Raw genomic sequence first — 23,066 nt, forward strand, 5'->3', positions numbered from 1 at the left:
CCCATCTACATTGAAATAATTATCTTCTTTTAGCATAACACTAATGGGACAGTTGGCTATCCAGTTGAAACCATAGACTAGCCATTTGTCTGAAGTGATAACTCTGAGGCAACTGCTTCCATCTCTTCTTCATGTGGACGAAAAATCTTCAAAGGGGGAGATTCCAACTTCATCTTTTCAGCTATGAGAAAAGCAAACCCATAATAAGCCCACAAAAATAACTGTGGTGGATGAAGAACATGATTTAGGCTGTTAAAATAAGGCCTATTTTATCTTGGTAATGACATATAACATATTAAATTAAAACATAGGCAAGTCTGGGCAAAACATGTACATAGGCGTAAGGCTTGATTCTTCATTTCATTTTGAAAGGCACATAACAGACTGCTTAGTAAAGCCAAAGTAAGAATAGGTTTTCTATTTCGACATAAAAACTGTTTCACACGCCCCGCAAAAGAGTTTTTAGTCAAAACTGCAATCACCCCAATTTACAGATGTGCATCAAAAACACTGCTCCATAAACTCGATGTGATTTACTACGCACCCGCTTTGTCACAGGTGCACCATTTACCAGCATCACTTTACTCCCTGGTGAAGAGGCCCTCTCTCCACACCCGCAGACAAATCCACTGGTTATTGTTTTTTTTTTTTTTTAATAAATGTTTAATTCTTTAAACTCCGTCCATACCTCAGCTTACTGCACATCCACAGCTCTAGCCGCACACTGCGCCCCAACATGATACAAGACCCTGGTCTGCACAGCTTTGGGCCGCTCCTCATTTCAGTTCTGCAGCAAGAGACTGGAACCAGCTTCAGCAAACTTTAAAACATGGTTCGTTTTTTACCTCTTTCGACTTTGAAAAACTCCATCCAGAATATTTTACAGGCCCATTGCGCTTGCTTTTAACACTTTTATATCTTTAATCTGCAACTGTTTCACTGTTTTATGTCTCTGTTCACTGTTTCATGTTATGGTTGATGTGTGAGTGTATTTTGTGTTTTGTCAATTGACTTACCTGGTAAAATATTTAATAATTAATAAAAATAAAAAAAACCGTTGTAACAGTAAATAGTGGAAAAACACAATTCTTTAATTAGTTAACAGTGATATTTAAAAGTTCATCCTAAACATTTAAAACACAATTTTAAAAAGAGAATTTGAGAGCAGGAGTAACAGCAGCATCAGCATCAGCAGCAGCGAAGTCTGGACTCTAGGAGGGGGGCCTCCTACACGGGGCCTGGGGCGCGTCAGAAGCGGCCGCTGTCACCACCGCCTGCTCCAGATAACACACGCGCGGCTACCACCGGCCACCGAAAGCCCCGACGGGCGACTGGCGCCCTCCGGCGTGCGCACCCTTTTCTAGTCATAATCAGTGACGCTGGGAGGCACGCACGGCGACGCAAAGGCGGATGCATTCGCGGACGCATTACAGTGGGAAAATATAGTCCCTGCTATCCACCAGGTTACATGAGCTTTATTTTGACACACTTTTTCTGGAACTACAAAAGGTGAGCTGAATATGAATATAAATAATAATAATAAATTCTAAATAAGTAGCAAAAAAGATAGCAAGAGACAGGTGTCAAATAAGACATAATTATGTAAATATATATGTACAAGTCAAAATAATATAGAAAAATAAGATAAGATTTAATAAAATATAAAATCTCGGTTATATGCAAGAGGTCATAGGAAAACAGTGCAACAATAATTTGTTGTAATTCAAACTCCTCAACAGGACCTTGAACGCTCATATTGTTCAGACTCAGAAAACGTGTTGTTTAAATACATTTTGTGTTTTTTTCTTGACTTTTTAGACAATTGTAAACCTTTTTGACAGTGTCTGCTAATGTATGCATTGTGTCACCCTGGTAAGTTCTAAATATTCCACCATTAGAGATACATGTAGAACACCCATAGCGTGATGTCACTGCCAAGTATCAATAAGTATGTATATTTTTTTATTAAAAATATCAGTATCGTCATTCTCATCTCATCCAGGCTACTATAGGTTGTAATGAGCAATGGACAGGTGTTCTCCAAGGCAGTCCTCATCAGTCCCCATGAAGTTAGATTAAATGTAAAATGTATTTTATGGTTTTCTCCTAAACACAGAATCCAGTTAAAAATAAGCCAATAAGACGAGCACAAAATACACCGTTAAAGTAAATAAATGTAAATGGAGAGATTTATTTCATTTCAAACAGCCAGTAAATCTTCATTTAATTTAGTATCCTGTAACATGTGCATCAAGTATGAGCATTTGATCACAAGACAACAGCAAGTGATATTATGTTGTTTTTCCTAAATTCATTATATACACATAATTTATAACTTCTTTTATACAGCAAGACAAGCACATCACATGAGCCAGACACACTCTTCAAAACATTACAATATTTATACAATAACCAATCAAAACAATGTCTTCAGTAGGTGTCAAACCAGGAAAGAAGCAGTCCTGTTTTATGGAATGATATCTTTTGGGAAAAAAGGCTCTCCTTTTTCAGTGTATATATTACTGTGCAATAAACTTCATAAACATGTAAACAAAACAAATCAAATCAAGACCACTTTTCCCCAACAGGGAAAACTTCACACACAACACAAACATTCAAAGTGGACAGTGGGAATATGGATCACAATGATCAGAACTCAGTCCATCCTGATTTTTTGATTGGTCATCCTGTAGATTATGCTGTCATATCCTGGGTCCATGTTCCACAAGTTGTATGCAATAGCAATAACAGCAAGAGCCAAAGCAATCATTAGCCACAGCACAATGTTGAACACAACAGCATACTGGAAGTTATATTTATAGGCCAGGTTGTAAGGGCTGCCTGGGTTGCTCTGTAAAAAGTAAAAAACAAAACTACCTAATTTAATGCAATGTGCAGGGGTTAATTAAACCTTATACAAAGAAGGTTTTAACTTACAATCTGCTTTGATTCCAGAATGGACCGAGACTTTCTGGTCAAAGGAGCCTCGAAGGTTTTCACAGTTACAACTTCCACCACCGCACTGTTGCCATACAGACCGTACACATCTTCTGCAAACTGTAATAACAAAGACTGGTGAGGCTCTCCCCAAATACTTAATGAGCTCCTACATCACCATGTTTACCTTTTGTAAGACAGAAGAAAGAATAGCAGTGGCATCCTTGTATTGAGGGGATTGTTTTCCATAGAGCCTGCTCAGCTCCTCCAGTCCAGACAACTCCAGGGAGTACAGATCAGGAGAATGGTCCTTAGCTAAATGTCTATGTCTCTGCAACTATCATACAGATAGAGACAAGTTCATTCAGATATTCTAGCAAGCAACTTAAAACAGTAAGGGTTGAGAGACTTACCAAAGCTGTAATATCATGGAGCACCTGGACCTCAGAAAGGAAGAGCAGATCCGCCTACAAAGCAAAAACATTTTGTATTTTTAAAGACACACATCCATACACATAAATTTTGTAATTAATATGAACCTACCTCTGAATTTCTGCTGAGGGAGTTCAGTGGCAAAGATGCTAGCACTGAGCCTTCTTGGGAGAGACGTGCACGAATTTGCTGCAGAGTGACTGGCAGGTCCTCAAAAACAGCATTAGCTTTACCAAGCATATACAGCCTCTGAAAATATATTATACATATCACTCTGAAAATATGTATATAAAATATGTCAAGGACATGAATTATTAGTGTTCATTACTTCTTCACTGGGGGCAAGCTGCAACACAACAGGAGTGTCCTCAGCAAACAGAGAGTGAACGGTCTCTGCAACATTATCCAAAGTAAATGGGACAGCCTGCAAAATTCAAACAAAATTGATGAAATCTTTGGCATTTCATAAGATATAAAGCATACTTTTAATGTTTATTTAACTCTTACATTTTCCAAGGGATAACTGGCAACATTCTGAGGCAGGGAGAGGTTATCAGCACCTCTCACTACAACAAGGACATTTGCTCTGGGACGCTGAAATAATGGACCGGCTTGCAAGCCTGGCCAGGACAGCTCCTGGAAAGAAAATACCACAAACGTTCAGCATAGTTTATGGACCAAGTAGGACTGAAAACTGCACTAAGTGCAAAGAAACTCCAGTTTACCTCTTGAACGGAAAAGCCCATAGTCAAAGCTACCAGATCTGGGACCTTCTCTCCAGATATTGGCCATTCACCTTTTTGGAAAGGGACAAACTCTGGAGCCTGCAGAACTGTCAAGCTGTTTCCATGTACACCTATAAAATCAACAAAAGTTTAAAACATGCCATGACATGTGAACATAACAGGTGGCTGACCATGAAGTGAGGAATTTACACATGTAATGTTACAACTCATTATCACGAACATCTGAACAGCTTCATACAAACAGGGATGAATGGTGAGCTCGTGACTCCTGTGGGTGGATAAAAGAGGAAGTACCGTGCGCACGGATCACTTGACAAACTACAGATAGCTGAAATAAACGTAAAAATAACAAAACATGTACGCAGCAAAAGGGTCAATCATTGTACCCATCAAGTTAATTAAAACAGGAAAAAGGGCGCCTCCGCAATGTCGTTTACTTCAATGTCGCAGGTTTTCATAGCAGACATCTAATGCAATTTGTGTAAATTATGCACGGGTTATGAAGAATTTTACAAAGTAAAGTCGATCATTGTTATCAATATTCAATCATAGTTATGTATTTTCATTTTACTTCGAAGATTACACTAACAAAATTGCTGAAGCTAACGCTCAGTCATCTGCATTAGCTTACAGCCGTAATCAGGCTACTTTCAGACATAATGGCGACTAGAAAAGGGATGTTTGCGCATAATCCAAAAGGTAATGTATGTTTTTATAATGGCGAGTTCTTACCATTGGTGGCAACTAGAAGGAGGGCCAGCACAGCGACAAAAGCAGCCTCCATCCTTGGATGGTTCACCGTCGACATCTTTCCCCTTCAGCACAGATCAGCTGACCTGCTGCTACGTCATTTCCGCACGATCCCCCACGAGCTCACTGTGCACGAGACATAAAACCTGAAACGTTTTAGAGCTAAATCTAACTTACTTTTGTACCAAGTTTATTAACCATTAATTATTTTTTTTATTTGTTCTTATTAATATATTAACCCATACAGTCTATGTTTTAACCCCAGTGCTTACATATAAAGGTTCTCTTATAATGTTAAACTACTATATCCCCCCCCCCCCCAAAGAAAATGTGATTATACAGACTCACATGTTTATCATGAATGGGCCGAGTGGAGAACAATTTTCTTTAATTACGCACTTGTTTCAGAGTTTTATTATAACCAACCGCTCCAAACCGGGGGTGTCCCAGTTTTTGTTTTTTGTTTTTTTGAAATCTGGTCACCCTAGCTCTGCCTGTAATGTTTTGGTATTAAATCTTTCTATCTTCATGGAGACCAAACCAGGCCAAGTGACAAGTCAGATCTGTGGAGAGACAATCCCGCTCACAGTCTGACTGCCTGTTTTTCCAAGGTATTTCTTAAAACAACCCCTGAAAAACATTTGACAGACCGTCCACCAGAAGTTACACAATGCGTCTTTAACAGTCAATTACTGAGGCAGAACCATCCCAACACAACAGAGGGCGTTACAACCTGCCAGTTTTTCATGGCCACACGGACACGCAATATTAAAACATACCAAGAGATGGCAGTATACTCTCGTCTATGCACGAAAGACAGCTGCGGACAGTTCCGCCACATTCATTTATAGAGGAATGTCCTCTAGAAGAGAAGAGGCGTTTAGAATGGAAGCGGTCTCGTATGCAGTTTGAATGTTTATTTTAAAGCAACTTCTTTTTGTAAAATATAAATACAAATTATGAGATATTTTAATTACAAATTTAAAACAAAATGCACACACCAAAATTACTTTACTGCAATAGCCTCCATGTTATATACAAGATCTCTGGCAAAAGGTAAATATCTACATTGTCTTAAAACATTATTATACAGTTTTATGCAGTTAAATTACAAACAGGAAGCAGAATCTGAACGAAAAAGTTACAACCAAATTTCCCCAGAGGCTCAAGCAACTGCTGGAGTCTGTGGAAAGAAAAGGACATCATGTGCTTCTCATAAACACAAATACCACATTCAATAGCACAGTCTTAGTACTATTCTGTACAGCTACACACACGCTCAATGTGCTGCACTCTCCCATGCTGGACCGAGTGGTGAGCAACAACCCACAAAACAAAAATCTCTGATATTACATTTCTATATATCATAATTTTACATATATTAATTTATAAAAATAAGACCACTATTAACTTTGTGGTGTCCAAAATTAGTTCACAAGACAAAAATCAGCAGTCCTGACAGCCAGCAGGTCATAGTTTTTGAATAGTGCACCAGTGCTGGACTAGAACAGGGCTAAAGCAGGAAATAAGAGTCAGGATAAGGCATCAAAAAACCCTTGTTGGCTCCAGAGCAATCTGCAGTCCGTAGGGATTGAGGTCAGTGTTTAGGTGCTCCGGAGGTCAGGAGGAGACCAACTTCCCAACTGCCTTGATTTTATCCTTCAACTTGTCCCCTGGATGATCCCAGCGGTCATCCAAACATTCCAGTGAAGAGCCCAGTAGGGCAGCCAGTTCAGCACTGTCTTCAACCAGGTCCAACAGCTCCTTGCTGTCTGAATGGAAACCCTCCAACTCCTCCGGGCAAGAAAAGAGCTGTGACAGAGACGCCTGGCGATAAAACTCTGCCTCTGCCACTGTCACCACCTCCATGTGAGGGAAGGCCTGACGAAAACCACGAGCTGACATCCTCAGACGACGAAGTACATCCGAGAGAAGCAGCCAGTTCCTTGGGCTAAAAGGATGAACAAGGACCGGTTAGAAAATACAGCAGTAAAAAAAACTCAACAATCTTTTCTTTCCATACTTACCCCTGGGAGAGAGACACTTGGATGTTGTAGCAAGGCAACAGAGGTCTATCAGAGAATTCAAACTCAAAAAGTTCTCTTTTGTCATCTTCATCACCATCATCTGGGCCAGGGGGATCAGCTAAGATGTCATAGACTCCACACTCATCTGTGGATTCTGGTAAAGGACACACAACCACATAACATTAGGCCTTAGAAATGAAATCACATATTGTACAAAACAGATCAAATAAAGACCAAAAAACACAAAACTGAAAAACTCAAATACTTGGAGATGTACTCACCACAGACAGCACTGCCATAGAATTCCCAATAAAGGCCAGGGTCATCATAAGAGCGGCCTTGAAGGTCGGCAAAGTAATCTGTACAGAGAAAGAAGTAAAGAATGTGATTCCAGACAAAGTACCCAGGGAACAGACAAGGCAAATCGCATTGCCCTTGACGAATTCAGCAGACGAATATGCCTACATGAATGGGAGGGGCAGCGTGAGGGGAGGAAAAAACAGAGCAAATGTTTTGGGAGTGAGCTGGAAGGCCTAATGGTCAGGGGCCAATGGTTGTACCACAGGGGAGGGGAGCAACAGTCTATGGCGGGATAGAGCTGGCTCAGTTCAGGCCAGGGCTAAAGGCGGCTGCCAGGAATCAAACGAGAACCACAAAATGTAGCGCACACACAGGCTGGAAATAAACAAGCAGAGGGCGCAGGATAAGCACACATGGTCCAAGCAGAGTGTGTTTTCAGCACATACACACAAAGAAATCTGGGCTTAGTGCCAGAGCTGAGGCGTGGGGCGTCTGGCGTGTGTTTGGGGGGATTAACGGCCTCCAGATGAGTGGGACCAGGTGCAGAGAGGGCAGTGATCGCCTGCTCGCTCTCACTCATTTTCCCCGGTGCTCAATCTCCCCTCGCTCTCCTGCGCTGTCAGTCCAGCAGCTATCGATCCAACCATACACACTGTCTTTTCTAAATTCTACACGCCTCTCCACCTGCTGACATAATACATTTATCTTTCAGTAAACCTGTTCGCCTGCTCATTTTAATCACTGCAACTTTTCAACTCTTGAAATCTGTCCTACTTTTAGGTGATTAAATGCTTTTATGTCTATGCATGCACTTTCTCTTGCACACATAATCATCATCTCAAAACAAACTAGCGAAATAACATATTCCAAATGGACCACCAACAGTAACTTTACTGAAAAGCAGTTCTGCTCGCACACAGCTACAACCTGAGCAAGGCCCATTTCGGCACACATGTATGCTGAGCAAACACAGTTGGCGTTGCTAAGTAACCGGAAAGAGCAGCTCCGAGCCAGCAGCACGTGCCCCGGCGGGCTGCGCGTCCCGCTCTAACAGGTGGTCGAGGGAGGGGGCGACAGGCAGCAGCAGAGCACCGGAGGGGAAACAGGATGACAGACACAAACAAACTAGTGCAGGGTGGAAAGTGTACAGGGCAGAACTCACACCAACAGGCTCAGCCAAGGTTACACATCAAATACATCAAAATCAAGATTATGGCATTACACTGTGGTTTAAAAAACTCTAGGCGGTTATACTTCAGGAATACCTGAGCGCAGCAAATGAGTTTTTATCAATTAATATGAAGACAAGTTTGAATAAAAATGACTTAAGAACATAAAAGTAGACCATGAATTAAGTGGATTGGATAATGAACACTACAGGTATACAAGTTATACAGTTATACTAGTTATACATTTATTTTTCAAACACAACTTATTATAGTCCAGTCATTTATCTTCAGGCACTACTGGATCAAACATTGTCAGATTAGTCTGTGTAAGAGTGATATTATACCAGTGAGGAAGCGCTCCATGCCGTCACTGTGGGTCATTTTGAGCAATCCTCGACCAGAGTATGTCGCCAGGGTAGGATCAGCTCCGTAGGACAGCAGCACCCGCACTACATCCAGGTGGTCATTCTCCACGGCATCATGGATTGGCCTACACAAACAATTTGAGTTTCACTTGGCATTTGATTATAGCCACATTAGCATACAAAATTTAAGCTCCAACTTGCCCCTACAACACTATTTTGAGGTAAAGGCTTCGTATGATCATCAGAGATTTGGCGTTGTGTTTACCTGGTGCCATCTTGAGCGCTGCAGTTGATGTCTGCTCCGTAATCCAGCAGATGTTGGACAATGTTGAGCCAGCCTCGAGCGCAGGCCTCATGGAGCGCACAGTAGCCAGCGTAGTCCTTATGGTTGACTTCACATACTTTGTTTTCCAGACAATAAAGCACAACTTCCTAAAAAAACACACACACACATGGAACGAGGTATTAAGGATGAGAATTTACAGTTTGCAGCTAAAAAAACAACAACAACAACAAATAAACACAGTTTTTACACTACACTATTAAAGTTAAAGTTATTTTGACCATTCAAGAATGTACACGAGTAAACCATTTTGTAGCCATAGAAACAACAGTGGCTGTTACGAGTCATGGACTTGGACTATGAGACAACAAGAGGCCAGCATTTGTGTGTTTTCTAGTTAAAGGCTGTGGCGGTTGGGCCTCCAGCACTAAGTAGTCAGACTGGTTTTTATTGGACAGCTCATGCCGTAGAGTGAGTGTTGAAATAAACGCCTTACTTCAGCGATAAAATGTGCGTTACAACATTTGGATTTTTATTAGTTAGGCATTTCCCAAGAGATAGATACAAGAGAAAACAAATAAAATGTAGATTCTAGAAGTCACATCATACACAAAGCACTAGAAGGGAGAGCCTGGCTTATCCACTGTCCTTCGGCAGTCCTGCACAGGAGGGAGAATAGCTGCTCATCTGAACCTGGGGAATGACTCCCAACTTCCATTTCTATGCTAATTCTAGCCTGCCATCTAGTCTAAGTGTTTATCCCCCTCTGTCTCTCCTTCTCTCTCTACTTCAGCACAGGATAGGAGTAGGACAAGGAAAGGACAAGGAGGCAATGGAGGCAAAGACAGACGGAGATGAGCAAAGGGCGGAGAGAGAGGGAAGAGGCAACACCCCAATAGATGACAGATAAATGAATGTGAGGAGGAAATCTGTCAGGGTTGTCCTCCAGGCTGCAGCTGATAGTAACAGGAGACAAATGTGGAGGCAAGAGGGTCTGTGTTGTGGAGGTCGCAATGACAGAAGCTAGACCGTTGATAAAGGGATGATCATTAAAAGAAAAAAGAAAAATAACGCAGGTTTGAGAGGTAAATTTGGAAAGTGGACTTAATTAGTACAGGGTTTGGATGTTACAACTGTAAAATATAACCCTGCCTCTAATGAATTGATCAGACTTTGTTTCACAACATGCAGCCTGTTAGTGTAGTCCTGAAGTACTGGTGAGTTTATGCATGTTGATGTTGAGGAGGCGGCATTGCACTAAACCTCCAAAGTTGTGTTTAATATTGCTGGGAGCAAGCAAGGAGCTTAGCATAAGAGCCCCAGTTTCCCACCAGACAAACACGCGCGCGCGCGCACACCGGTACACAGTAAAATGAGATGCCCCTCCTCTCCCTATGTCCTCTAATCTGCCTTTCCAGAATGCTTCACTCAGACATTTAACCCCATGCAGCTCTGCCTTTAACGCTGCTTGCACACATTACATAGAAAAGTGAAAACTGTGCAGGTGAATTTGCTGGTGCTGTAGTGATACACACGAGACAGTGATACACAGGCCCAGACACAGGAAACATGCTTAGTGTGAATCATTGGCAGCGTGTATCGGCAAGAATTATCAACACAAAACCTGATAAGTTATATCTAAGATTTGTGCAATAGTGGCTCAGGCTTATTTAAGCAATAACAAAACATAACTTAAAACTTTTTTCTTCTTCTCGCTTCTTTTTGAGCAATTTTTGTTGTTGCTGCTGTTTGATGTCAGTATGGATGTTATTATGTTAGATTGTAGTCTTTTGTTTTTTTTTTTTGTTTTTTTTACAAATAACAGGACTGATTACAAATAACAGAAATGAATGGACATAATGATAATAAATTTGCTTATCTAAGCAGGTTTTTGTACACATCATAGTCATGACACAAAGTTGTGAGATATTTTAACTAGTCAGATTTGAAAAAGGTAGGCTGTGAGGGCTTCCCCTTCTCAGTCAATATGATAAATACAGTACCTAGATATGAACAAGCACTAGATGATCGCGGTTTTGTTTTGGTTGACCAAAAAAGGAACAGAGTATACTCCCATTTAAGGGAAATCTGAACTGATTGATATAAAAGTCTGAATAGCATGTTGCACCTTTATCTGAGCTTTCATTGGGTAGAAACGAAGAGGCCCTGAGCCTCAGGAGCAAGAGGAATGAAGACATCTGCAGAATCTCTTCTCATTACCATTTCAAATGCTCAAAAGTGAAGCATAGAAGGGGGAGCCAGAGAATAAAGGGGAGCAAGAAAGGAAGGAAGAGAGAGTGAGCTTTCATGTGCATAGTCACGGATCGCAAAACTAAACGAACATGAAATATGCAGAGTGTCGGCTGGGCACGGAGAACATGGCAGAATGGTGTGTTAAATGACATGCATGTGAGGTGTGCATTAACACGCACAGGTCTGTACTCGTATGCTACAGCGGCACTCCACTCGCTTGTGGGTCTGTGTGCCTCATGATTGTGTATTTGCATGTGCAGGCCTGTGAGAGTGTGCAACACCAGCGATAGCCATCATTGTGTGAGGCATATGGACCTGAGCACGTTAGAATGTCTATGCATGCGCTTACTGGGTCATAACCAGAGGTTGTCTGTGTGCGCATCCTTGTGAGTGTACGTGCCTACGACTCCAGCAGTCATATCTCTGCCTGTGTGCGATAAGCCCTGTGCTCGCGGCTGCGCTGTGCGCCTCTACGGCGTGTGTGTGCTCTGAGTCTACAGAATGTGTGCGCTGTGCGTGTGTGCGTGTGTGCGTGCGTGCGTGCGTCTGCGTGTGTGTGTTTTGCCTCTAGGGCATGTGTGTGCGCTCTGCGCCTCTACGGCATGTGTATGCGCTCCGAGTCTACAGAATGTGTGTGTGCGCTCTGGGCCTCTACGGTGTGTGCGTGTGTGAGCGCTATGCATAAATTGGTGTGTCTCGTAGCACACGTCTTTGTGTGTGCGTGTGTGCGGAGCCCCAGGGGTCTGCCCCAGGCTTATCACACACAGGCAGTGAGAGACGAGCTTCCTGAGAGGGAGAGAGCAGAGAGAAAGGGAGGGGGTGGAGGAAGGCGGGGGGCGATGTTTGCGCAGCGGTCAGCGCCTTGTTTGTGTAGTCTCAGGTTTTCTCTCCTCCTCTTTCCCTCCCCACACGCAGGGCGCAGGAAGGGAAATTTCGAAGGGGATTGGGGGAAAAACGAGAATGGAGGGAAAAAAATGTTCGAGAGACGCATAAATCAGAGACGAGCCAGCTTCTCTCCAGCACGGCTGAGTGAGCCCCGCTGCTGCGCTGCTCTGTGTGTCTCTGTGTGTGCGCACAAGTGAATGAGCGAGCGAGCGGAGGAGGGAGAAAAACAGCCGCCACCACTGCTAACCACAGTCACCACGGCACATTAGAGGGCTATTAGAACACGATTATACTCCCAGTGCTTACCTCTCATTCACACTCTTCCACTCTGACTCAAATACACCTCATCATCATAAATGTGAACACCACCATAAAGCAACTGGTTAATGGACAACAAAAGATATTATCTCTTGCATACAAACTCCAAACAAATCAAATAGATGTTAGGAAAAAAGTGGAATGAAAACCACTTGGATCATAACAGAAATGTGTCAAAGTCTAGTAAGCCCATCCCGTCTATGAACGAACAGTAGAGGAACTGGAAATGAAAAAGCATCTAATTCTGAAAAGGCTGTGAGCATCCGTCTTTGTATAATGATCCAGCAAACCCTCACTCGCTGTGCATACACGTGTGTGCGCGCCTGTGTCGGCGAGCGTGTCACACTTTGCCTCACGGAAAATTAATGAGATGTGAGAGCGGAGTTAGGCGGGGGGGGGGGTTAGTATGTGCGTATATGTGCACACTCGCTGGGAGAGGGAGGAGGAGCGGAGCCAACGACAATCTGAGTCACAAAGAGAGGAAGAGAGCGCAGAGGAAAGTAAGGGGAGCGGAAAACCGGCGTGCGGGGGACAACAGCAAACGTTGTAAAAGAATAGATAGGTAGATAGGAGGAGCACTAAAACTAATTGTTTTGAGAAAAAGTGAAATATGAGCAGCTCATGAACAAATAGTGGGATCGTACCTCGTAGCCTAGCCGTGCAGCTCTCTGAAGCAGTGTCTCTCCAGCATTCTTGTTGACAATCAGCCGGCGAGCCTCAGGCGGGATTGGGCGCAGCGCGGGAGGCTCAGCAGGGGGGGGCCTGTGCGTCACGGCCCCTTCTGTTGGTGGGATTCCACCCAACCTGCCATTTGCCTGAGGTTGCAAGGATGGAGGACAGTGCAAAGTGGGAGAGCAAGGCTTTACTGGAGAGCAGGGGTAATAGTTTGGAGACGCAGCTCTCTTCCTCGGGACACTACACTGTTCATTCGACTGTAGAGAGTGAAGGGAAGAGAGAGTCACACACGGCTGCCAAAGGGAAGCCGTAGCACGTCAACTATCTACTTAGCTTCTATATATTTTACCAACAACATAAATAATGAATATGATCTGATTATGAATTCATATGATTCTAATCACACCAGAATACATTGTCTAAAATGTATTTGTCACTGCAATAATAGTGGATATTTGCATTTGACAAGACTGGTTTCTATAACAATCAAACTGACCAATAACAAAATGCTCTTTTGTTACCCCTGCCCCTCTCAGTGGAGTCCTATGTCAAAGCAGTGAGTTGAAGTGAGGCAGGGTGCTTAAGTAACACAATTTCCTGACCAGTTAAGTGAGATGTACAGAGTGAAAAATTTAACTGCTAGAGGATTTTGTAATTGTGTCAGGAATGATCCTAAATACCCATTCAAACATTTGAGATACAAATCAACAAAAAACACTAGCAAAGGCAAGCACTGACCAATCATGGTCCGAGACTAGTGCACATGCAGGCCCTCTCCATGGGGAGTGAAAAAGGGCACGGGGAGGTCAAAGCTGTAGCAGTCTGCCAAACATTGTAAACATACTTCTTTTTCTCCCTATTGCATAATCAGAGGCATCATCAGGCATTCTGAAACAGACTGCTGTGCTAAATATCCCCATCTTTGAGAGACAGTCAATATAAAAAAGGTGTCTTTTTTGTTTGGCCAGGTTACAGGTCACTACTACTACCACCAGAGCACAGACAAAATCATTTTCCACATGCATCTACTCTGAGGACATTTATAGTACAAAATACAAAATTGACATGATCCACATTTGTTCTTTCCCAATGGTTTAAGACCTATCCAGAACACACCTTATCGTCTTCTGGAGCTCCCAGGTCTGTCGTGCAGCGCTGTGCTGGACTCGCTGGTGTAGGCTCTTTCCTGCGGTCCCGCTCCCGTTCCTTCTGACTAGTGTGCTTGGTCTTGCATGGCCGCTTTCCCTTGGGTTTGTCTGCGTCACTATGGCGACGAGCCTTGAATAGATTGGGTCCTCCCACCGACAGTTCCTGGTTAGGAGAAGTCGGGCCCCTCCTGTGTTCCTTATGGCCACGGTCACCTGAGAAGGGGTTTGGCAGTTGCACTCGATCCTTTAGCTGGCCAGGGGAAAGTGAGGGAGCAGCTCCTGGAAGAATAGAAGAGCAGGGTGAGAAAAGCAAAGTGCACACTTGATCGTGTGAGATGTGCATGGAAGGGAGGATGGGGAGATATTGCAAGGCCATCGCTCATCCTCTGTTGGTTTATTAATGAGCACACGGAACTGTCTGCGAGCACAGCAGGCTTGCTCGTGCGAGAAAATAAAGCGCACACATTGTGTCTTGCACAAACTCATTCACAGCTTCAAGGACACTGCTACGAAAGCTTGTATAGTGGCTGTTTGAATTTATCCATTTATAGTGTTTACAGTGTTTACGGTGTTTACCAATATGCAATATACACTGTAATTACAAATATTTATTATTAAACTTATTGCAATAAAGTCACAGTTGCTGGAGTGAAAATGGTAAAAAATCAAATAGAAGTGCTTCCAATTATTGTCTGTGGTTTCTGCAGAAAAACCAAAGTTTCCCCTGCTCTATCCACTTCCCTTAATCCCTTTCCTGTTCTTTATTCTCGCCGCTCGTCTGGACCCAAACTTTGGTACATGAAGGGAAAGGCCTGGTTTTAACAAGTAACCCCCTGACACTTTATTCATTTTGCGGCGACTGGTCATGAGAAAAAAATAATTAAAGTTAGGCAATCACAATTTACAACTCCTGACTAGTCACATCGAGTGGCAGGCAAGGTAGTCAGTGATGTAGATCCAAGCAATAGTTCAGTTTTTTAGAAAGGAGGAACAAGAATCTACCTCACATCCTCTGCTTCTTTCCCCAAAAGTACCCGGGAAATCCCCTTGATGACAGATGTCTCAACAAGAAAGCAAAAACGTGGGCCAAAGATAGATTTCCACTACCCAAGCTGAACCCGAGAATGCAGTGGTGTGCGCTGCTGGCGGCTCATTCTTACCATTGAATTTCTCACAACCCCATTTCCTGTTGATCTCGGCCCGTTGTGCTGCAAGGCGCTCCTCTGTGTCGCTGGATCTGAACTTGTGCGTGCTCTGTGCCGAGGACAACAGTCTGTTTTGGTGCCACACTCGCTCCTGCTTTATTTGAGGCCTGTCCGGTGAAGGCGTGCCGGTGGTGGGTTTACTGAGTCGGAGCCCTTTAAGCTCAATGCACACTTTAAGCTTGTGAACTTCATCGTCGTCATCTTCATCTGGTGTAGTGTGGCCCTCTAATGAAGAGGCAGAACAATGTGTCATACAACATACAAAATATTTTAACACGCCACACCAGACTGAAAATGACAACACCTGTCAGTAACAGAATCTATCTTCACTGTTTGTTTTAAGAAATACGTTTCTTAAAAGTCATTGTGTCAGTCAGTAGCTAAGGTTAACAATAGTTCTGAAATGATGCCTCATGTTTCATAGATGGATGCAACATTCGCAATATATGAGAGGTTGACGGAGGGAAAAAGGGGCAGTGAAAAGTAAATGTTTGGCAAAAAAACAATCCCATAAAACCCGCAGACCCAGAGGAGGAATCTATGGGGATGGGTGTTTGACTCGTCAGCCAGGAGTATGGAGAGCAAGCGGGAAACCACATGCCAACAAAAAGCAGATGAAAGTAGGAGAAAAAGAGCAGCTTTGAAGAGGGTGGGTACAGGAACGACTGAAAATATTCAGGGGAGACTAGGGGGAGAGAAAGCCGTCCCTCTTATTTGCTTCTCTTGCGTTCTCTGCTCAAAGGCAGGATTAAACACTTCTCTGAGCTTAGCTGCCACACGGAGCGTAAGATGGGACAGTGAGTGGAAAAAGGGGTGGATGCGGCGAAGTGGGTTTAAGGTGGATTTGATTAGGAGGGGGAAGTGACAAAAGGAAAGGAAAGATTAAAAAAATAACAAGGTTTGAAGACAGCGGTTCTGTGGCATACGAGATGAAGGCAGGTGGGTAGAACTGATAAAATGCATAGAAAGCAAGACAAAGAGAGCAAAAACAGATGAGTATATAAGTTAATACATACCAGGAGAAATCTTTGGTTTCTTCTCACCATGACACCTTCTTTCTGCTTCATCTCTATCCCTGTCCTCTGAATCGGTCTTGGGGCGTTTTCTGGCTGTCCCAAACCTCTCCTCAGTGTGAGCTTTGGCCAATGTCAAAGTAGGCGGGATACAGTGGCCCTCAGAATCCTTAGTCACTTTCTTGTTCACATCTTTTAAACCAAAGACGTTGGCGCTTCGAGCTGGATCATGATTTGCTTGTCCTGGGGATAAAGGCTCCCTCTGTCCACAGTGTTTTTGGAAAACTGGTACTCTGCTTCCAAACGCAGGACGGCAACCTGTAAAAATGGAGAAATGGTAATGACAGGTCATAAAAAAGACCCAAATCTCAGACAAGCAACAAATAAGATGACAGGGTGGAGGTAAAACAGGATGGCGGATTGACAAGAGTGGAAATGTCCATTTAAGACCAGACAGCTTTTATTCCTCTTTTAAGACAAGCAGTAAACTTTGATGGAGTATAGACTTTAGATGTCAGCCGCGTCGGTGGCCTGATGCAGTCAACAAAAATTCAGCATTCTGCAACTCAGGTACAAAGACTTTTGGTTTCATTATTTAATGTTCTTTAGTTTGCAGATGAAAATTGTGTTATTTACATAACTGCAGTATTTTTAGTAATTATTACAGAGTTTGCAAAATAGATAAATATTTGTTTTAAGAATAAGGACCTAAATTTAAGATTAAAAATAGGCATTTAATTCAACTTGGACCAGCCCAAGCTTGTATGGCTCTGAGAATGAATATTCACAGGGAGAATTCAGGATTCAAGAACACTACGGGATTCTTGGCTAATTAACTGTGTGGTGACAGTGTGGCTGCTTACACGATGCCATTCAGTGGCACCCCCCCTTTTTTCCAAGTCTTCATGCGTCTGTCCTTGCCAAAATTAGGCTCACACGTCAGCCACGGTCTCGCTCCAACACACAGCTGGGCTTAGAGCCAGAGTCACTAACCATCACCTCTCTTCTGTCTCCGCTTGCCGTCTTCCCATTTGTTTACAGTGCACCATGGTTTTCACCAACCATTTTTCCCTGCTGTGACTGTCTCTGCCCGTCTTCCCTCCACAGCCAGGCATCTTTGAACACAAAGATGCACAAAGGGCTTCCACAAAATAGTAGCCTTCTCACTTGGCTTGTGAAAAGTCTGTCTAACCAATCTGTCTTTTAGAGATCTTGCCTTAGGATTGTCTGATGCTATGTATGTGCCCCTTTTGTCTACACTGTGTGTGTATATGTGTAGTTGTGTGAGTTGTGTGCGTTTTGCTAGCCACTCACCGTCTCGCTCTCCCTGCCTGGTGCTGGCTTGGCTGGGCTCCAGCGCTCGCTCTCTGCGCTGGCTGTCTGCCAGCTCGCGTCCTGCTGCCACTGCCGAGGCAGACACACACACACTGCCGCTCTCCTTTTCCTTCAGCTCCAGCTCTGAAAAGCGCATCATGGCCCGCTGCACGCACACACATGACAAACGCATAGGGAAAAAATCATGAAAACCACTCATTGTGTGCACATGCCACAGGCAAACACCTCTTTAAACCTAACTCTAGCCAGAACAGCTACAGATGCAAACAGCAAAAATAATACATGACATTATGCTCAAATTATAACATATAAAGAACAGACCCCAACATTCACAACACACACAGAACAAAAGGTAAGAGACAGTTGAAAGCAGAGCATTAAGAGGTTAACTACAGCAACCACAGTGAGTCCATGCGTTCTGGGGCTCAAATTGTGCCTTCTCTTTTGTTAAAACATTTATAACATCTAAGCTTGGAGACACAAGAACAAAATGAAAGAGAAAAAGTAGGTGCAGAAGAAGCAGTAAACAGTGATACAGAAGGACAGAGAGAGACCATCAGAGGCAGATATGATAAGAAATGTAAAGAACTGACCTCCCAGTTAGCTGCAGGTTGACTTACATTACTCCCCTCTTGTGATATGACTTCCATCTAAGCAATTAGAATGGGGGCTCAATTTATCTGTCCATCATTTCCTTTTCTTTGTTTTTATTAACCCACATATTTGTGTTACAACAATACAAGACAATGTAGCAAATCACATTATTTCCCATGGGCTTGATTACCAAACTGTGTTTAAGTAAGCTTTGAATTGAACCTAGCTGTAATCAAGCCATCGGTTTCAGTTAAATGTCCAATTACATGTCCAGATATACAGCTGCAAATATTTTTGAGCTACAGCTGTGCTTTAACACATCACAAAATCATATCCACAGTTACTGAGGTGTGCTTACAACAAAGACAAACATGTGCGACCTATTAACATATCTGCCTCTGAGCAGGTGCCACACACAACATATGTTGTTTTTCCTCTAGATCAACGTATTGCTGTAATATTCATTCAGTGAAATGTGGGTTAAAAACTAAGGTTGGTGGGGGGAAATGAGTGTTAGCAAATAGCGTCCAGCAAATGGGGCCATGCAAAAAACTCAAAACCCCTAAAGCGGGCAGGCAGTAGTTTTAAGTACAGTAAGGCCCCTTTGCTGAAACTCGCCTTGGGGTTAAGCATAGCTAAAGGCAGTATGAACCGTGAGGCTAACCCTGGTCATGCGCACAGACTGTGGTGGCACACTTCACACTAGCACATGTCTTAGCCCCAAGGCAGTTGCACAAGGACAGGCACGTACACACACACACACACACTCACAAGCATGCAGGCTCAGAAATAACCTTTACAATAACTGTACACTAATCAACATACAGAGATGGCAGCACTGTTAACCTTTGATCTGCCATCCCTGGGAGAGGCCCTCAACAGGCCTCACACCAGCTCTAGGACAATTATGGATCAAGGGGAAAGGTCAAGCTGCTAGCTAGGATAGTAGTATGACAGAACTATTCTATTCTATCTTATGTGTTGTGAATGCAGAATATGTTCATGCAACAGTTTGATAAGGAATGCAGCCAGGGAGAAAAGGGACTTCGTTGGGTATTTTGTTGATTATTAACTAAAACGAGATTTCAAATGTCAGTACAAATAAATAAATAAGTAAAAACTGGACTTATCATTTACACACTCAACATCCCAGCACCAACCTCAGTCCTTTTATGAATGAACAAAACTATGAAAATTCCTTACCTGCAATGCTCTTTGTTCACGGCTCAATTTGCTGGAGTCTGCATACAGTTCAGTGGTCACACATTTAAAGCGATCTCCGACATAGCCAGAAGAATTGGCAATTCTCTTTGCCAAGCTGGATCCTCGACAGTGTTTAGAAGAGTTGTGATTACTCTCATCTTCCTCTTCCTCTGCTTCTCCTTGAGACTCCCCAAGATCAACAATACTGTCCTCTTTCTCAAACATCTTCTCAGGAACAAAGTTTTCTGAGGTTGCATCCTTCTTTATGTCTGTTCTTGGTGAAGAAACAGGACTTCTGTTCGGAAGCCCTTTGTCCTTCCTGGAGCTCCACTGGCCTGATGTTCGTGCACAATGCAGTGTACTTGGGTCATCAGGCTCTGGGCTGGGGCAGTTTTCTTCCAAACTGTCTTCTGCCTGGACATCCAACTCTGGAGCACTCGGTGACTTGGAACATGTGTCCTGGGGAACATTTGTTTCCTCAAATGACTTTTCAGACTGCTTTTCGGTGTAGTTAGATTTAGGAGATGCGACCTGTGAGCCTGAAAATGATTTAGAAAGTTTGGGTTCATGGACAGTCTTAGTAGGTTCAGGGTTACTCTCACAACACTCATTTTGGTCATTTTTAATGGTAGGCTCAGTGGAGACTTTCTGGTGAACTGCTGGAGTTGGCTCATTATCAATATCAGTATCTGAGTGTACAAGGTCTATGCAGACTATGTTTTCTCTGGACGTTGTAGACATACTTTTACTTTGACTACGCTCTTGTTCTTCTGCTCCCATTTCGCGGGCAGACCTTATCTCACTTATTTCAGTTGGATCCTTCTCATTTCTACGCTGCTGATTAAACTCATCCACAGCTGTCCGAGGTTTTTCTTGCCCTCTGCTCTTTGGATCTCCCCGTTCCGAGTGTTTGCCGTCTGAATGAGGGTGCATTAGGGGATGAGCCATCTCCTGTGAGTTATATGCAAGATATTCGCCACCTGGTCCCCCTGGGATATTATGATAGGGTAAAGCATGCTTGGGTGCCAAATGTGTTGGATAGAGACTATTGCCACCAAGCAAAACAGGGTGTGGGTAGACTGGGCCTTTACCGGTGAGAGAAAGGGGATGCAGGGCCATACTATCTGGAATAGGGTAGTGGAGGTATCTATTGGCATATGTCATGCTATGGTTCAGATAAGCCTCGTTTTGAGGAAGGTACAAGTGTCCAGAGGGATGGCCATTTTCTAAACAGGGCCTCTTGTATGGCAACACTTCTGGAGATGGCTCACTCCTCTTTGTAGCTTGTGAGGTTTTGTCAGCCCCCTCTCTGTGGTGTCCAATGAGTTCATATTGGCTGGGACTCTGTTTGATCCAGTCACTACTTGGTTTTGGGGAAAGAGGTCTAGAACTAACATGAGAAGAGTTTGTATTTTGAGAGGAAGAAACCGCGCGATTGGGCTCCCCCTTCTTTGGACAGGAAGAGCTTCGCTCCTGTGGTGCCGGTCTGTCTATGCCTCTGTTTCTGATGGCAGGTGAGGAGCTTTTACCGTGTGACGGTCCCAGGTCTGTAAAAGGCCTTGGGGATGTGGGCACTACTGAAGCGTGCTGAGAGGACGTAGGTACCACCCAAGATGAATGTAAAGTGCTAATCATTTCAGGTCTTTCTGTAACCTTTGATGAAGTGCTGCTGACCACAGAATGAGCATGTGACGAAGGGGAAGTGGGCATATTGTCTTTTTGAAGCTCTCTGCCATGAGGCGGACCATAACGTCCACCTGATGCTAATGTCTCCATCTTAACTGAGAAGCCATTTGGAGGGAGTCCAAACTCCAGCATTCGTCCAGACAAGTCCAAAGGCTTCTCTACCGGGTCTTTGGTTAACACAGCTGAATGACTAGGGTGAGCTGGCCTTTCCACAGTGGGTTTGGAGGGTGACCTACTGGATCTTCTTTCAGTTGCTCCACTTTTGAGTTCAGGCACAGCATCTCTTGGCCTTGGTTTATGAGTACTAGGTCGAGAAGGAGAGCACTGGTCTGATGCGATGCTGGTTACAGAAAAAGGATGGGAAGTGGACTGTGCAGTAGAGACAGAGTCATTGGTTGAGACGGGCAGTTGTCCGATTCTAGCAACAGGCCTTTGTAAATCCAGTGAACTGTCAGTTAAACCAGGTGGAGGTTGGGAAAGACGTGATGGTGTAAGGGGAGAGCAATCTGATGTGACTACACCATTTTCATTTACACAAGCCGCGCTGCCATTGTTAGAACTGCTACAGGTCTTCCTAGACGGAGGTCTACTTGGTCTACTGCTTCTGTTTGGAGACCTGTCTCTGTCTGGAGCAGCCTGATGGTGTGGTGGATGAGGAGATAGTTGGTGAAGTTGTGGTGGATATGATGGTGCAACACCAAGCCCCTTTTCCTGGCAGTGTGCCATTGATGTGGGAGCCACGCTGACTGCAGGAATCCTCATTGGCGGGGCCCCGAGGGGGGAAGAGATAGGAGAGGGGGGATATGGTGGCATGTAGTAGAGCCTGTCAGTTGGTGAAGGGGCTGCAGCTGGAGTTACATTGCCCCCCTGAGCAGCACAGAGAGAGGGATAGGCCAGGTGTTGGGGAAGATAGGGGTTAGGTTGGCTCAGTAGAGAAGCTTTGTACATGTTTAGAGCTGCAAACTTTGAGGATTCCATGAACGGATACATGCTGGCTTCAGGGTAAGGACTGAGCCAAGGCAGGCGTAGGTAGCTGCCTCCTGCACCTGCCAAGCCCAGCTCAGATGACTTTTCTCCAGGCCCCACTCGGCATTCCAACCCCAGCCCGTCAGCTCCAGGAACCATCACAGGCTTGTGGAGGCTTGGGGGGGTCCCCTTGTAGAGGCCAAGATATCCATTAGCAGGTTTACGACTGTCCAGTGTGGCATCAGGTTTATAAATGAGCTCCGGGAGACCATCTCTGCTGTAACCAAGGGGGAGGCCAGCAGACTCTCGACTCTTGTCAGAAGGCAGCGCTCTGATCCCTGGATACACCACTCCGCTGTGGAGGCGGAGACCATCATGCATCAGGGCACCTCTGTCCAGTCCCATGGCAGCCAGGGGGGTTAACCTTGCATCCACCTAAGACAATGACATGATAACAATGTTATATAGAAAACATCCATGGCACTACAAACGAAAAATCTAAATAATGACTTGCCATGGTATAAGCGTTGTGGTTTCCTCGTCTTAGTTCCAGGTTTCTTTTGGTCTCGACATCACGAACAGATGTTGCCCTGAGGAGAAGAACAAATAAGTTACAGTTTTGACTCTTTGCAGCTTTAGGCCAGGTGTGCAGTTGTATTAATGAATATAGAGGGACAGAGAATGTTACAGTTGTCTGCAATTCCACTCATACAAATCCACTGAAGTAGGCTGTGGAGATGAAAGCACTCCCCTCCCTCCTATCTGTCAACAATTCT

At 43.9% G+C, this 23,066-nt stretch overlaps 2 protein-coding genes across 4 annotated transcripts; both read right to left on the bottom strand.

Annotated features, from left to right (window-relative positions):
- Positions 1-2,171: 2,171 nt before the first annotated feature.
- On the bottom strand, positions 2,172-5,000 carry atp6ap2 (ATPase H+ transporting accessory protein 2). The gene is made up of 9 exons (XM_020936285.2): positions 4,848-5,000; positions 4,095-4,225; positions 3,877-4,005; positions 3,698-3,793; positions 3,481-3,618; positions 3,351-3,404; positions 3,125-3,274; positions 2,938-3,057; positions 2,172-2,851 (listed from the first exon to the last, which is right to left on the bottom strand). Exons 1-9 carry the CDS (start codon positions 4,921-4,923, stop codon positions 2,657-2,659), a joined length of 1,089 nt encoding a protein of 362 aa, XP_020791944.1. The 5' UTR covers positions 4,924-5,000; the 3' UTR covers positions 2,172-2,656.
- Positions 5,001-5,762: 762 nt separating this feature from the next.
- Positions 5,763-23,066, bottom strand: bcor (BCL6 corepressor). 3 transcript variants are annotated; one of them, XM_055148563.1, is made up of 13 exons: positions 22,805-23,063; positions 19,639-22,725; positions 18,435-18,491; positions 17,821-17,986; positions 16,510-16,824; positions 15,449-15,718; positions 14,257-14,567; positions 13,110-13,397; positions 8,992-9,158; positions 8,706-8,851; positions 7,174-7,251; positions 6,893-7,046; positions 5,763-6,816 (listed from the first exon to the last, which is right to left on the bottom strand). In XM_055148563.1, exons 1-13 carry the CDS (start codon positions 22,805-22,807, stop codon positions 6,486-6,488), a joined length of 5,373 nt encoding a protein of 1,790 aa, XP_055004538.1. In that variant the 5' UTR covers positions 22,808-23,063; the 3' UTR covers positions 5,763-6,485. The 3 variants fall into 3 exon arrangements, with proteins under 3 accessions (XP_055004538.1, XP_055004544.1, XP_055004542.1); XM_055148569.1 differs by lacking the exon at positions 13,110-13,397 and having other exon boundaries at positions 22,805-23,066; XM_055148567.1 differs by lacking the exon at positions 18,435-18,491 and having other exon boundaries at positions 22,805-23,064.

Source organism: Boleophthalmus pectinirostris, unplaced genomic scaffold (genome assembly GCF_026225935.1).
Source record: "Boleophthalmus pectinirostris isolate CB_2022bp ecotype Guang Dong unplaced genomic scaffold, ASM2622593v1 HiC_scaffold_1, whole genome shotgun sequence".
In the NCBI taxonomy this organism is placed as follows: domain Eukaryota; kingdom Metazoa; phylum Chordata; class Actinopteri; order Gobiiformes; family Gobiidae; genus Boleophthalmus; species Boleophthalmus pectinirostris.

Bases quoted from the DNA above. Each gene is read 5' to 3' on its own strand.
- atp6ap2 (XM_020936285.2), bottom strand. From the start codon at position 4,923: ATGTCGACGGTGAACCATCCAAGGATGGAGGCTGCTTTTGTCGCTGTG. The intron at 3,275-3,350 runs GTAAGTCTCTCA...TCTGTATGATAG, and splicing joins TCCATGATATTACAGCTTTG to TTGCAGAGACATAGACATTT. The intron at 2,852-2,937 runs GTAAGTTAAAAC...TACTTTTTACAG, and splicing joins TTCTGGAATCAAAGCAGATT to AGCAACCCAGGCAGCCCTTA.
- bcor (XM_055148563.1), bottom strand. The intron at 16,825-17,820 runs GTGAGTGGCTAG...CCATTTTTACAG, and splicing joins CAGGCAGGGAGAGCGAGACG to GTTGCCGTCCTGCGTTTGGA. The intron at 6,817-6,892 runs GTAAGTATGGAA...TCATCCTTTTAG, and splicing joins CAAGTGTCTCTCTCCCAGGG to CCCAAGGAACTGGCTGCTTC.